General features: G+C 33.8%; 2 protein-coding genes across 2 annotated transcripts; both read left to right on the top strand.

Moving 5' to 3' along the window:
- The first annotated feature begins 420 nt into the window (after positions 1–420).
- On the top strand, positions 421–7,240 carry LOC114419889 (protein SMG7-like). Its single transcript, XM_028385690.1, has 8 exons — positions 421–722; positions 1,714–1,829; positions 2,525–3,127; positions 3,235–3,357; positions 3,909–4,138; positions 4,229–6,147; positions 6,253–6,376; positions 6,607–7,240. Exons 2-6 carry the CDS (start codon positions 1,758–1,760, stop codon positions 6,123–6,125), a joined length of 2,925 nt encoding a protein of 974 aa, XP_028241491.1. The 5' UTR covers positions 421–722; positions 1,714–1,757; the 3' UTR covers positions 6,126–6,147; positions 6,253–6,376; positions 6,607–7,240.
- An 8,270-nt stretch (positions 7,241–15,510) lies between these two features.
- On the top strand, positions 15,511–15,957 carry LOC114420726 (protein argonaute 14-like). Its single transcript, XM_028386543.1, has one exon. It carries the CDS (start codon positions 15,511–15,513, stop codon positions 15,955–15,957), a length of 447 nt encoding a protein of 148 aa, XP_028242344.1.
- Positions 15,958–16,516: the final 559 nt, after the last annotated feature.

Below are 16,516 nucleotides of genomic sequence, written 5' to 3'. Positions count from 1 at the left end.
GACGAAGAGTAAAAAATAATCCACATTGACAATCATTTTGGTGACAAATTTGTCTCTTTGTGTCACGTAGACTATTTTATTAATGATAACGAACGTAAGTAAGGATAGGACATATTTATTGCACTTTTATTTTATAGAAAGGCGATTGATTGATCGATTGGAAGTAGTAGAATAGGAAAGGATTCCTTTCTATAGAAAATAAAAAATATTTTCATCAAATTAAAAGTATACTTTTTTTACATTTATATTTAAACATTTTAAAGCATCAATAAAATTTATTTAATACATTCAGAACATATCCTTATAAACACAATGAAAAGTGGATTTTTTTTTGGTACATGAATTGAAAACTTTTTAAATACACACAAACAAGAAAGAAAAAAAAAAAGGAAAATAGAAGGAAGGTCAATTGAAGGTAGTGCAGTAGAAGAATAGGAAAGGGGTTCCTTTCCTTTAAACGCCGTCGTTGGCATCGCCGCCCGCAATGAGAAAAAACAACACACCGCAACAACGAGATAGATAGAGAAAGAAACTAAGAAAAGAAATAAACAAACACGTTTGAATTGAATTTTTTATTCTCATCTCTTTTTCGACCCCAACAACACAATCCTACCCCCCTGTCTCTCTCTCTTCTTTCTATCTCTAACGAAACCCTAACGAAGACCTCTTTTCTTCATTCTCTCCCCGATTTCAATCCCATGCTCCGATCTCTTCCAGCATCGGTGAGTTTTATTATTTTTCTATTTATTTTTATTTGACTTATTTTTATTCTATTTAATAAAAGAATTGTCTTCGCGAAGCTTCAATTCCTGTTCTTCTTTTTCTGTTTTTCTATAAAATCTTTGACCGGATTCGTTCTAATATGTTGTATCATTGATGGATTTTGCAGATCTGGTATTGCCTTCGTTCTTTTGCATTTTTTTTTCGTTTTTTTGTTTCTCTATTTTATTAAATTACTCCGCGAGTGGGAGGTTTTGACATTCGAATTTGTACAAAACTTATTATTAGAGTTTGTGAAACTATTAGAGTTTATGAAATTTAGGTCTATGATTTGTTTCTTTGGGTATGAATGTTATTGAGGGGTTTCCGATCATCGTTATTGTTGTTGATATTGTTTCTGGTTTTGTTTATTTTCTTTCTAATAATCTTTTTGTTACTTTTTTTCATTCTATGATCGTGGATTGTGCTGATTCATATGAATATTTACGATTTGTGCTCTGTATCAGTTTGTTTGTGTGGCTTCAGTTTTTGATGCCTTAGATTTTTCATCTGAGACAGTTTTCTTCGTTAATAAGTCGAATTAGTCTGTGTGTTTTACTGGAATTTTGTTTTGAGTTTGAGTTTGACTTTCATAGGGTTCTGTTATGGTCATGTTTGTATCTATGTTTTGTGCTGTATCTTATTTAATATGGCTTTGTTTGTTTTGATCAAGTCAATCTTCGTTTTTAGAGTTGAATGGTCCCGTCTGTTTCGGTGGAATTCAGTTTTCAGTTTTACATTCAAGGGGTATGGATATAATGATATCATTGAAGTGAGCAATTTGTAATCGTATAATTTATTTTTGCAGGTTTCATGCGATTTGAGTTTGGTTAGTCAGGAAATAATTGATGCATGATGATAGTAGAAATGGATAAAATGTCTGCTTGCTAACTATTTAATGAATCATTGAAGTGAGCAATTAGTAATCTTATAATTTTTAATTTATTTTTGTAGGTTTCATGTGATTTGAGTTTGGTTACTCAAGAAATAATTGATGGATGATGATAGTAGAAATGGATAAAATGTCTGCTCCTTCATCAAGGGAGCGTGCACAACGCCTCTATGAAAAGGTATCCCCCCTCCCGCCTCTCTTTTATGGCCATTCACTGTGCTGGAAACCTTAAAAAATTGATGAACAAGCAACATTTTTTTGGTGTAATTTCTTATATAATCCTTCAAGCTAAATGTAACATGAATCTGGTTAATTTTAGTTGATTAAAATGCTCTGTTGGTATTGTGGTCTATCTAAATTTTCAATTCGAGCCTTTATTTCCTATAATGTTGAATGCTATTCTTTCTCTGATATTTTTTAATGATTTTTAAATTTGTAGATTTTTTGAAGTTACTTACTGAATCAGTAAATCTCTTTTTCACAAAAATTACTCTAGATAAAAGTGACCATGACCATGTGAAAGACACCATAATAAATTGGCACTAAGTAAGAAAATGACAATACATTGGCACCAATCAGTGAATTGAACTGCTACACTGGAGATTTTTTATTCCAAAGCTCAAGTACTTCATTTTTAAACTCAAACGAATAAATATATTTATTGAGAATTCTTAATGTTCTTGGATTGTCACTTACTAAACACAAAAAAGAATGACTATACGTTCAAATGAAAAATTTAGCAGAACTTTTAATTTGCTGTTGTTTTCCATGGTTTTCTTGTTTTTAAATTTTAATATTGATTTGCATGAGGTCTTTTTGGTGATATGAATACTAGAGGTCTGTTTGGTAACATTAAAATTGTTTGTTACTTAGAACCTGGAGTTGGAGAGTAAGCGTCGGAGGTCGGCTCAGGTGCGTGTCCCATCAGATCCTAATGCTTGGCAACAGATGCGTGAGAATTATGAAGCAATAATTCTTGAGGATCAAGCTTTCTCTGAGCAGCACAATATTGAATATGCTCTTTGGCAGTTGCATTATAAGCAGATTGAGGAGTTTAGGGCATACTTCAGTGCTGCTCTTTCTTCTACAAATGCAAACTCATCTCAGGGAGTGAAAGGCCCTGCGCGACCTGATCGCATAAGTAAAATAAGGCTACAATTTAAGACTTTCCTTTCAGAAGCAACTGGATTTTACCATGATCTTATTACGAAAATCAGAGCTAAGTATGGTCTTCCTCTTGGTTACTTTGACGATTCAGAGAACCGGATTGTGATGGAGAAAGATGGAAAGAAATCTGCTGCGATGAAGAAAGGCTTAGTAGCTTGTCATCGTTGTCTTATATACTTGGGTGATCTTGCTCGTTATAAAGGAATGTATGGTGAAGGTGACTCAATAAACCGGGAGTTCACTGCAGCTTCTAGTTATTACTTGCAAGCTGCATCTCTTTGGCCTTCTAGTGGGAACCCCCATCATCAGGTTTTTGGCAGTCCTGCATCCATTTTTATTTTTTATGGTTGATTTATATTTTTTTTACTTATGTTTCATAGTTTTTATATTTCATTTTAATGAGTCTGTTTTTTCAGCTTGCTTTGTTGGCTTCATATTCTGGGGATGAGCTGGTGGCTATCTATCGATATTTTCGTAGTCTGGCTGTAGATAGTCCATTTACAACTGCAAGAGAAAACTTGATAGTTGCATTTGAGAAGGTAATGTGACCATGTCCCCATGGGTTTGCTCTTGTTATTGTTTAAGTAATTTGTGTTTTATTCTTTGTTTTGACTTGTTATCCAGCCCTTATCTTTATATCTTGATTGATGCTTTGCATACTTAAAGTATTATTATGAGGATGAGATTCAGTCATTCTTACTCTTAGTGTTTGATGCTTAAAATTAAGTGCATTAAAAAAATGAGAGGTTATAAATTTAAGATCAGTTGCAAGTTAGTAAAGCCATGTTATCTGTACACATCTTAGGTGGAGTTCATGCACGTATTTTGAGTACTTAATAATATTAATTTGGTGGGTTAAAAAGCTTTAAAGAAACATGCTGTGAAAGCTAGTCTGTCTATTTGACCTTGGACCACTTTGGGCTTAAAGAATATGTCATTGAACTCAATTCTATGATTATTTTCATATTGTGGTCTGTGGTGTGTTAAATTTTTCCGCCTGTTTTCACCCTTCTGTTATTTATTGTCTGTGATCCTTTTGAGGCTTTACATTATAATTATTCTAACTAGCTATTGTTTTAATCCATGATAGAATCGTCAAAGTTTCTCTCAGCTTTCTGGTGATGCTAAAACTCTTGCAGTCAAGGAATCTTCTGGGCGATCAACTGGCAAAGGAAGAGGAAAAGGGGAAGCAAAACTTGCAACAAGGGGTATTGGCGTTGATGCCAGTCCTAGAACAGGAGCATCCAGTATACAGGAAACATATAAATACTTCTGCACCCGCTTTGTCCGTCTAAATGGAATCTTGTTTACACGCACAAGGTGTATTTCTTAACATTTCTTTGTACTTGCGCTGATGATTCATGTGTTTTTCTGACCCTTTTCCCCTTTGTTTCTCAAATAACTTGATAGCCTTGAGACTTTTGCTGAAGTTCTTGCTGTTGTAAGCTCTGGGCTGCGTGAGCTTCTGTCTTCCGGTCAAGATGAAGAGCTGAATTTTGGTACAGATACTCCTGAGAATGCACTTGTCATTGTCAGAATTGTCTGCATTCTAGTATTCACAGTTTACAATGTGAACAAGGAATCTGAAGGTCAAACTTATGCAGAAATTGTACAGCGTGCTGTTCTGCTTCAGAATGCATTTACAGCAGCTTTTGAATTGATGGGCTACATAATAGAGAGATGTGCACAGCTGTGTGATCCTTCTTCTAGTTATCTTTTACCAGGCATTTTGGTTTTTGTTGAGTGGTTGGCTTTTTATCCAGATCATGCTGCAGGCAACGATGTGGATGAAAATCAGGCAAATTTGAGATCAGAATTTTGGAATCGTTGTGTATCCTTCTTGAATAAGCTGCTTTCAGTTGGGCCTATGTCTATTGATGATGATGAAGAGGAGACTTGCTTTAATAACATGAGCAGGTACGAGGAAGGGGAAACTGAAAACCGACATGCTTTGTGGGAGGACTCTGAGTTAAGGGGATTTATTCCACTTCTTCCTGCACAAACCATCTTGGATTTTTCAAGGAAGCATTCCATTGGAAGTGATGGTGATAAGGAAAGAAAAGCTCGGGTCAAAAGGATTTTAGCTGCTGGGAAGGCTTTAGTAAATGTGGTTAAGGTTGATAAACAAATGATATATTTTGATTCAAAGGCGAAGAAATTTGTAATTGGTATTGAGCCTCAAACCACAGATGATTTTGGTCTAACCACTGATTCAGGCATGCCTAATGCAAAACAGTTAGGGCAAGAAAATCCTGCAGACCAATCAAAGATGGAAATTATTCAGTCAAACCAACACCAGCATATGGAAGGAGATGACGACGACGAGGTTATTGTTTTCAAGCCTATAGTGCCTGAGACACGAGGTGATGTGATTGCCTCATCATGGGCACCCCATGTGGGTTTGGAACCTGTTTCGAAAGCATCTGGAGGGGATTTAAAATTTCATGTTAATTCTACTTCTAATCCTCTAAGTAACCTAAGTCATCAAACTTCATCTGTTTCTGGTAGTGGTATGGTGCCTCAACACCTGCAACCCGTTCAGCCGCATACATCAAGTTGGTTAGAGGAGGAAATTTCTCTTGCTTACAATTTAAAAGGTCTTGGGTTATTTGAGAATGGACATGTGATGAAACCTGGTCTACAAGAAGCTGCTGGCTTCTCCAACCATGTTTCACTTCCTTTTCCTATCCAACAATCTATAGGTGCTGATACTAATGCCATGTTTTATGGTTTCTCGAAAGCTTTGGAGTCTGTAGTACCGTCCAAAGTTGATGTTATTGCATCTTCTGGAGTAGTTACTGATAATTTAGCTGTAAAAACACCAACTTTGCCAGTTGGTTCAAGAAAAGCCCCAGTCAGTCGACCTACTAGGCACCTTGGACCTCCGCCTGGTTTCAGTCATGTTCCTCCCAAACAAGGTATTGAATCCACTGTTTCAGATGCTATTAGTGGGAATCCAATTATGGATGATTACAGTTGGTTGGATGGATATCATTTGCATGCATCAACAAAAGGATTAGGCTCCAATGGCCCTCTTAACTACTCTCAGTCAAATGCTCAGCAAGTCAGTAACAATGGCTTGAATCCTACTGTTAGTTTTCCCTTTCCTGGAAAACAAGTTCCTTCTGTGCCTCTTCAAGTGGAGAAACAGAATGGTTGGCAAGACTATCAAACTTATGATCTTTTAAAATCACATCATGATCAGCAGCTTCAGCCACAACAGCTCACAACTGGAAATCAGCAGTTTTCTCCTCTGCCCGAGCAATTTCAAGGACAGTCAATGTGGACAGGTCGTTACTTTGTGTGATGTCAGTATGAGAGTATAGATGGTATGCTTCTGGGACAGATTTTATTTATTGCTGCTTGTTTATTGTTTGTTTTTTATGTTCATTTTTCAGATTGCTAATATAATTATGTATTTGAGGTCCTTGTAGGCATATTGCGAATGTGCTGCATCCTTTTGCTACTCAAACAAACTCCAACATTGCTGTCTCGTCATTGAATGTTGTTGGAGTTTCTTTGGCCTTGGCTTGTTGCAGGCACTTGCTACTACAAAAGGTGAGTACCATATTCTTCAATTTGTTGATATTTACAACTTTATACAACTCAAAACAAGGATGTAAGTCGCACCTATACTTTCACTAAAGGTCTTTGTGTATATTTCTTAATATTGCTGTTTTGGTCTGGACTACTAGCTTTCAAAAAATGTTGTAAACTGTTGAGGAACTATGGTTGCTTCCACTTATTTCCGAGTTGTCTTAATTTTTTTTTTTGACAAATCATTACAGATTATGATGAGCTCTAGCCCAGACGAAGGAAGATAAACATGCATCTTTACCGTTCAAAATTCGTATGAAGTAAATGGCCTTGTCTGGTTGGTTGGGGTGGATAGGTGGTGATAAATAAAAGACTATTCAGTTGTCTTGGAGCTTATATCTTCTGGGATTGGTGGCGTCGCAATGGTTTGTTCGCTTCTCTAGTGGAAATGTCATAATGATGCACCTGTAAAAATCGTTGTTACTATCATTTGGTTGCAAGTGATACGTAGTGCTAGCCCTTTTTTCTACCGCAATGCTTCAGACTTATATATAGTTGGGAAGGTTGGTAGATAAGAAGTGGATGTCAAAGTTGGATAATGGGGTATGATATATTATTGACATTATGGGGCTCACTTGTTGAGCACGTGTTTTGTTAAGGTTCTTATTATGTGTTGTGTATGACGAGTGGTATATGTGGTTCATTTCTCTTTTCCCTAAGACGAGGGGTTGACTCGAACTTCAAAATAAATTTTGGTGGATTGTTGAATGCATATCCATCTTGGTCTGTATGAGTACAATGATTTATCTACCCATAGTCGGATTTAGCATATTTTTTTGGTTGTCATGCTAAGAGTCTTAATGTTGTTAAGTCGTGTTTAGAGGATAGTCAATTGTGAATGATTTTCATATTCTTTTGGGGATGCGGATTCTACTTTAAGCAAGCGTTGCCCGTGTTTGCTAGTTTGTCAAAATGAAGTAATTGCTGATTATATATAAATTTTCACGCAAAGTTCCCTTCAAAGAATGTGAAGGGAGAAGAGGAAAGGAAAGAAAGAGAAAATGTTTCTTTTTCTGTTGGTTTGATTCGCAGGTTGTTTTGGGTGAATTCTTTATTTATTTATTTATTTTTTCATAAATTTATTATTTATTAAGCAGTCTTTTATTATTATGATTTTGACTATTACAAGATTTTGTTTATCCTTTATTCTATACTAATTGTTTTATATAGGAAAATTTGTGTCCTCTAAAGCTTCAGTTAGTCTTTTTTTTATTATTTTAATTAAACTTGTTCTTTTTTTTTTGTATTGATTGTTTTTTTAAGTCTTTTTTTATTTTTTTTATTAAACTTGTTCTTTTTTTTTGTGTTGATTGATTTTTTAACTTTATCTTTTAATTTTGTGTTTTTTCGTGTTAACTTGTTTTCTTCAACTACAATGTCTATTGACGAAATTTACACAAGATATTTGACGTGGTTAAATATGAAATTTGCGTATGATCTTTCCAATGCCATTGGCATTCCCTTCTATTGATAGCTTTTTTTTTTTTATCTCTTTTTTAACATGACCCTCATACATGACCAAGCTATAATGTGGGAAGGAAAGCTAATATGACTCGGTATGTGATGCTTTGCATGATGGGAGGGGAATGTGATGTTGGAGATTGGGATGGTGACGAGCATGCTTTGGTTTTGATCAATTATTGCCATTAAAAATAGTGGGGAGCTGCAATTGGTCCTTTCCTTCTTTGTTAATGGACCCCAACCTTTCCATGAAAAGTCCATTTTGTCCCTCCCTCTTCCCACATCTTCTCACCCCTGCCCCCACCTTCTCACCCAATCCTCAGGTCCAGAATCGTGGCTCCTTCCTCCCCTCGCCATAGTTGCACAACCCTATCTCATCTCCTCCTCGCATGTGACCTTCACCTTTGAGGCTTCGCACGTGTAACTCCTCTCCACCATTATTGTTGTCACGCACAACATTCCTAGCTCGAGCGACCTTCACCTTCGAGGCTCCACATGCACAACTCCTTTCCACCATTGTGCTATCGTGCACATTTACCACGGCACACTCCTCTACCACAACAAAATTGCATTTCTGCATGGATATTTGGTCACAAAGAATTGTGTTTTCGCTGTACTAAGTGTGGATAAAAAAAATATACAACAGAAACACGATTCCATTGACAAACACACAACGACATTATGTTTCTATTATTTTATTTATTTTGCACTCCTTCACACAATGGAATTATACTTATGTAATTTTGTCTTTCCACCCACTAATACAATGTAAGTACAATTCCATGATACAATGTGTGGAAGGGTATTTTTGGAAATTGAAAATTGGTGGGGCGAATAGCAATGAGATCAGGATCAATAGTAATTCTCAAAATAGTGGTGAGGGTCCTATAGGACCCATACTATTGTTGATTTAAGGGTATCAGCTTTTGCTGATTCAAAGGGTGGTTTGGGATTCATGATGAAGATGATTAACGAAGATATGGAAATAGGCCAATTAAGGTGGATTTTACAATGACTTTAAGTGGAGAATAAAAGACCAGGTGGCTAAATAAGGACAATCTATAGGTGGTTTACAAAGGTTTTTGTTGTGGTTTCAGAGTTTTGATGGTAGTGTGAGATTGAAATGGATGGAAGAAAAAACTTAGTCCGCAACACTTATTACGTTTTGGAATCAATTAAAAACCTTCAAATTTCATGTTGTAAAGTTTCATGAGAAACACAGTAAAGTTAGAGGAAAATGTTAATATGAAATGGTAAAATTAGAAAATTAAATAAAATAAGTTAGAGAAAAACATTAGTCCAAAAGAAAAAGTTATAGAATTAAATTGAATAAAGAATTAGAAGACTAAACTTAAAATTAAATTGAACTAGAGAATTATAATTATAATTTTGGGTGATGATTATTATAAATTATATTTAATTTTGCAAGAGAATATTCACTTTAAGAGTATTGTGTTTATTATGATTAACATGATATGTTTACCATTTTTCTCTACAAAATTTATAAATTGAATTTTTATATTTACTAAAATTTACAACACAATTATTTTTAATTATTCTATTTCATTTTGAATTATATTTATGAATATACCTTTCTTATTTGGTTTGCAAGGGAAAGAAGAGAAAATTTTAATGAAAAATATGATAGGAAAAATATAATTTCTAGACAGGTTAGGGTGTAAGTGTGTTTATGTAAGCGTTTTTTTCGGTTGAACGAAAAAGTTTGTGTGTGGAGTTTTGTTCAACATGCATTGAAAAGCGGAAATGCTTTAAACTAAACACATGCTTAGTCAACATAGTCCAAATATTGTAAACTATTTTTTTCCCTTTCAAAATTTCCCGATATTAAGGAAGAGACATAAATGAAAGATTATTTTTATGATTTAGATGGAGTTGTTTTCAAAAAGCAAGCTTTCAATTTTAGTTCCAAGTTTTATTTTTCTCCAAATTAGGACTTAAGGGAAAGATTGTTCTTGCTGCAGAACATACATTTGAGGAAGAAGCCATGCTTAATTACTTGAATTGTTTAATGTTCATACTTGTTTTAGTCGCATATTCTTAAGCATTGTTTTCAGTTTTATGTAAGAATTGTCACAAGCAGGTGGTGGGCATAGTTTATGAGATGATAATGTAGTTAAAGAGGGAAGGGTGATGCATCAGTTTAGAGAAGCATTATCAGTTTCAAAATTTCACAATGACACATGTTCTATTCATAAGTTATAAGTAGGAACCACAGGGTCTTTGGTCCTCTGTTATTCTATATGGAGAATTTCGCACAATCATTGCAGCCCCAATTCTTAGAAGCTTGGAAGTGGAATATACTCATCCAATTATGTTTTTTTTTTTTATGGCTGGGATGTTTTGTGTAATTTATTCTTATTATTATAATTATTTGTGTAATTATTGCTTAAAAGAAATTGAAATATATTATTTATTTTCTTTAATATGAATTAAAAAACAATAATGATTCGTGAAAGAATTATTATTGTTGTCAACAACCGGTTGAAAGAAGGTTATAAAATTGATAACAATTTTTTAAAAACTGAAAACCATAAAAATCTGAAACTGAATTTTTTTACCCCAAACAGGCCCTAATTAATGTGTGGACTATTAGGGCCTTTTCAATAAGGGTTTCTTACTAGGGTTTCTAGCACAAATTTTGAGAAAATTTGTGGTTCTGGTGGTGTCATGTATAATTTTGCTCCATTATAAGAAATTTAAAAAAATCTCAAGAAACTCACAAGTTTTATATTTTGTTGTTTTCACTTAATTATAGTTCAAATACAATAATTTTTTTATTATTATGTATAAAAATATTAAATATTAATTATTGATGAAAATTTATTCTATTCAATTTTTTTATAATAAGTTTTAAAAAATACACAATACATAATAATATTCAATTAAAAACAATGAGAATTACATAACATTAAAAAGAAATACATAACAATGGAAATACATTCTACATAATAATAGATAATAATAATAGATAATTAAACACAATGAACTTGAAAAGAACAAAAAAATACATCACGATGAAAAAATATGTGATGCTACATAAAATTAATTTTCATTATTTTGTGTTAAAAAACGTTTCCAAATATGTTCAACCAAATTTGCATGAAGTCAGTGGTGTTTTTCTCTGCTATGAACCTTTGCTCTCATTTGGAAGTATGTTGATATGAAAGTGGGTGAGCACCACAAGATATTTCGTTTGTCAACATGTCATTACCTTCATTATCATAATCAATATGATTTTGAGATGTGTGTCGTTCGTCCTCAACAATCATGTTATGCAATATGATATATGCATAAATTATATTCTTCATTGTATGAAACATCCTAGAAATGTGTTGGACGACCACATATAATTGCAAATTGAGATTGAATAACTCCAAATGTGCTATCTATATCCTTTCTTGTTGATTCTTGTCATTGTGCAAATAATTTTCTCTCTTCTCATTATAGCATTGAAATGGTCTATACAAATATAGCAAAGTTTGGATAAATGTCATTTGCTAGATAGTCCCACATATCATTTTGGGTTCCATTCACTATGTATTTCACCACGGACATGTGTCCTGACAAAACATCATTAAACACATTGGACACATTTAACATGGTAATGTCATTATTTGAACATGTGGTGCCAAAAAATGTATGTCAAATCCATAAGTCTTGTGATGCCACAACTTCAAGAATGATTGTTGGATTTACATGATCACCTCGACAAAATTGGCCTTTCCACACAACTAGACAATTTTCCTATTCCCAATGCATACAATCAAGGAACCTAACATACCTAAAAAGCCACGTGTCGCTCCCATCTCTAGTAGTCTTTTAGTGTCTTTGTTATTAGGCCTCCTCAAGTACTCATCCCTAAATATTGCACAAATTCCTTATACAAATCTTTGTAAGCATTCCGATGCAATGGCTTCAACAATCCAAATACACTCGTCCACACTATCACTGGGTGAGCCATATGCAAATATACGAAGAGCAACAGTGCACTTCTGCAACAGTGAGAGGTCTTTTCTATGTGATGCATTTATCCTCATTTAGAAATACTCATCACGATTGCGAAGGGCCTCTACAACTCGAAGGAATACATGTCTTCACATTTGAAACCTTCTTTGAAATTGAGTCTATGTGTATATAGGATTTTCAAATAAATAGTCATTGAAAAATTGATCATGTCCTTCTTCACGATTCCGATGTACCACCTTTCTTCTCAATCTGTGACCACGAGTGACCTCGACTTGTTGTTCTTTTGTGTTGTCTTCAAGTTCCTCATCTACCATTTGATCTAAAAGTGTGTCTAAATCGATGTTTGGGTCCATTATATGAATAATTGAAGTGTTGGAAATCAAAGAATAATATTGCGTGATTTTTATGAGAAGATGTGAGAATGAGAAGATTGCACAATTTATATAGCATGATTCATAACGACTAATTTTGCAATGGTTACTTTTGTAACGACTAGTTTTGCAATACTTAATTTTCTAATGACTACTTTTGCAATGGTTAGTTTTCTAACTATTAGTTTTGCAATGACTAGTTTTCCATAATAAAACTGAGGTCAATGACAAATATTACATGACAGTTCAATTTAATATAAAAATATAACAATGATCTACATAACTAAAACTAAATAACAAACACAACATCAGCCTAGACTACTAAAATTAAAAAACAAACGCAACATTGATCTATTCATTTAAAATCCTTGTTTCTGTCTAATATAGTCACAATACTTTTTATGGTCTTGGAGTTGCTTCTCAGACATGTCAGATGTGTCCTTCATGAGAATTTCATACTCCAAACACCTCTCATGTTCTTGCAGATGTCTTTCCTGTGCCTCCTTTAACTCAATAAGTTTTGCAATGTTGGCATATTTATCCTTCATTGCACTTTCTATGCTTGACAGATTGAGATTGTTAGAAGTGTTTTCATCTCTTTTTCCTTTGCTCTTCCTTTTTGTTGCTTTTTGTCCTATTGAACGAGACATTGTTGATGTCGTGCCATATTCTTCAACTTCAATGGGTGTCCCTGGGTTAGAAGACGATGAGTAAACACCTAAAAGTAGAAACTTTGGTTCTCTTTGAAGACTTTCCCATAAATTCTGCATTGAATTTTGGTTCATCTTTCAACAACAACCAAGAATGCTTAACTTCAAATTTTTTACCCGTATTGTGTGAGTAAATCATATGTGCATCAGTCATGACGTCTTTTTGAACTTCCACTTCTCCTATGAGTAACTACTTTGTCTGTAGCAATCATTAAACTTTTGAATTGGAGGGTGGATTCTGTTCCATCGAGATTTCAATTGAGTGACTTTCCTTTGCTTAAACTCCCCATGCTCTTCGTTGTTGTTGTATACTTCCTTGATTCTTTCCTAGTATTTGGTTAATGATTGATCAACACCTATAATTGAATCCTTTGACAGATTGAGCCATGATCAGATGAGAATCACGTCCTCTTTCACTTAGAATGCCATACAATTCTTTTCTTTACTTGAATTTTCTTCTCCTTCATCTAGTTGAATATTTTCTAGACCGGTTGGTGATTCTACTTCATTGTTAGGGGGCTCAACATTGAATAAAGAAGGCCTGCAACACATGTTTGGGTTGGTTGGGGGTAGTGGATACATAAAAAACTGTGAATTTTGAGAAATGTCACCAGTAGGTAGTTCAATGCTGCATTAATCTTTCTCTTTTTTCTCTCTTCATAAGTCCAAACCTTTTCTCTCTTAACGCATCACCAGCGCTGCTCCTTGCCACTGCAACCACTGTTGCTGCTTTGAGTGACTGCAGTCACCGTCTCGACATCTCTATCCGTCGCATCGATCCTCTCCACTGTCCACCAGCGATGATCCTCTCCATCAGCCACCAACATCGATTCTCTCCACTATAGCTCAAAGTCACCGACGCTAGTCATCATGCGTCTTGCGCCAACGCCTCCAACCATCATTGTGTCTCCATCACGCCACCTTTGTTGGGTTCGAAAGTCGACGAGGTCATCAATGTTGTTGGAGATCTAGTTTTCCCCTTTCCCTTTACTAAAGAGCTCTTCAATCTGCTTCATGGAAACCCCTTTCTCCCTTTTCCCCTTTTACTGTGTCGTTCTGAATTTGAATCTATTTAGTGATTCTAATTTGGGTTTTGCATTGCCTGATTTAGACTTTTTTGTTCAACTTTTATGAATTTGGGATTCATTGTGGTTGTTCTTTGTTCAATTGTGTTTCTGTTCATTATTCTTAATCTAGAACGGTTATGTTCCCTCTTGTAGCTTCAAAGAAATTAATTTTTTAATGTTAAGAGGTCGTTTCTTATATAAGAAACAAATTTGAAGAGTGAAGAAATGCACTCTACCATATTGGTATGCTCTAGTGAGAAAAACATTTAAGGAACGGTTTCTTCACTTTAAGCACCCAGGAAGAAATCCTTGTTGAAGATACTCTTCCTTGTACCCATAAAAGAAAAAAAAATGATTTTCTTATTTTTTTATATAGAGAATATGGCATCTTCATAATCTAACAAAATACTGTGTTTGCATATAACTACGACATTAAGCTAGAAAACAATTAAACAATTATAATCACAGAAATTAATTGAATAAATTTATTTTCTTTTAAATATTTTTATTTAAATAAGATATAAAATAATAAAGGATTTTAAAAGTAATATTCATATTAATTTCTATAAAAATGAATTTAATTAAAATTCACTCACAATATAAAAATCTTATAACATTATAATGTAATATAATTTATTATTTTTATAATAATTATTTTAAATATTATTCTAAAATTAATTTCTGATTGGTAGGCACTTGACAGTAACAATGCACAGTCATTAAAGTTTTTGACGATATATTTATATTTTTTTTTTATTATTTAGGAACTATATAGGAAAGATAATAATACTTGATAAATCAAATTGATGGTTTATTCTAAAAAAAATCCAACATAAGACACGAGATCGATCATAAACTAATATAAGTGTCTTTTCTAACAAATATTTAAACCATGATTGTATTGTTTACAAACTACACCTAATTTATGATGTTGGATGGATAGAGAAAGGATGATAAGTTAAAAAAATTGTTCAATTTAAAAAATATATAAACTAAAATCACACACTTTATTAAAAAATATATAAAAATCAAAATAGAACAATCAAATTATAGAAGTTTTTTTTTTTAGAAGCCAAAATTATAAAAGATTAAAATTACATAAACACAATAGTATGAAGATAAAAATATAATTAAACTAAAAAAGTTAATAAAAAACAACAAACTAAAATGGCACCACCGCAGCAAGCAACACAGCACAACCACTAAATATGAAATAATCAAAGCTTTGGTAAAAAACATAATTGCTAAGAAAACAGAAATTCCTAAGGGTGTGTTTGGATAGGGTAATTTAACTAGGTAATGTATTTTTTATAGGAAATTAATTTTTTTTATTAAAAGTAAATCTTTGGATACATTAGTAAAATGAATTCAAAATTTTAGAATTTTAAAAGGGATTTTAGTTAGTTGAAAGAATAGAATTTCAAATTCTATTTTCAAGGGAGTGAATTTGAAATTCCTCTTTCATTTCTAAGTACGACATGTCTTTTTCTTACTCTAAAATGTCTCGTCGCAGTGGCTCTAAACAACAACCAGATTCACGCTGTCCAACACCACCATCTGTGGCGCCTTCTCCCGCCGGAAGAGGACGCGGTCGTGGCCGTGGGCATGGAGAATCCTCCTCAATTCCCACTCCTTCTCCGGTGAATGCACCATCCACTCCTCCTCCGGCTTCCACCATTGACGTTCCTTGCGGCACTGCACCTCTTCGTGTCGTGTCACCGTCTCTGGCGGCGGAATCAGAATCTTTCACTTCTGCGGTCGAAATGCAACCGTCGCCGCTGTCATCAAGGAAGGCGGTGAGGTTCAGTGAACGACCAGGGTTCGATCTTGTAGGGAGGAAAATCAAAGTTCGAGCGAATCATTTCCAAGTCCAAGTCACTGAACAAGATCTATTTCATTATGACGTTCATAATCTCAACCACTTAATTCATGCATTTCATTCTTAACGATTTTATCATTTTATTTTGACTTTGATTTTCTGGTTTGAATGTTAGTGTATCCAAACACAGAATTTTAAAAATAAAGAAATTTAAATTGAAGTACTTGAAATTTTTAGAATTTAAAATTTTTTAAAATTTTAAATTGTTTCATCCAAACATACTCTAAAGAAATGGTAAGAGAAAAAAAAGAATAAAAAATCCCACCGGTAGTGGCACGGTGCATTCACCCAACAAACAAACAACACTGCAAACAAAATACCCAGCGATCCCATTTATTGCTCGGCAATCAAACAACTCCAAAATACATCATTTAGCTGCGGTACGTAACGTACGAAGTTTCCTTAATCACAAACCAAATAATGCTTGCAAGTAATGTAAAGTGTTCACACATAAATTCTTGATCTTGTATATATCTTTTTAATACATTAAACCTAAAATAAACTTAAAATAAGTATTTGAAATTGAGTTTAATTTCTACCTTACTAATTAAAAATGATTTTTCCATCAAATAGTAGTCGGATACTATGGGCCCATTTGGATGCAGTCCAAAAGATTTTTTATCATC

The sequence above is a fragment of the Glycine soja genome, chromosome 7 (genome assembly GCF_004193775.1).
Source record: "Glycine soja cultivar W05 chromosome 7, ASM419377v2, whole genome shotgun sequence".
NCBI classification, from domain to species: Eukaryota; Viridiplantae; Streptophyta; class Magnoliopsida; order Fabales; family Fabaceae; genus Glycine; species Glycine soja.
Note: the sequence above shows the minus strand (reverse complement) of the source record. Positions and strands in the feature narration are given on the sequence as shown.

What these genes read in the sequence shown, in the direction of transcription:
- LOC114419889 (XM_028385690.1), top strand. Translation starts at nt 1,758, where the DNA reads ATGATGATAGTAGAAATGGATAAAATGTCTGCTCCTTCATCAAGGGAG. An exon ending in CACAACGCCTCTATGAAAAG is followed by an intron (nt 1,830 to 2,524) that starts GTATCCCCCCTC and finishes TTTGTTACTTAG; the next exon opens with AACCTGGAGTTGGAGAGTAA. An exon ending in TGATAGTTGCATTTGAGAAG is followed by an intron (nt 3,358 to 3,908) that starts GTAATGTGACCA and finishes AATCCATGATAG; the next exon opens with AATCGTCAAAGTTTCTCTCA.
- LOC114420726 (XM_028386543.1), top strand. Translation starts at nt 15,511, where the DNA reads ATGTCTCGTCGCAGTGGCTCTAAACAACAACCAGATTCACGCTGTCCA.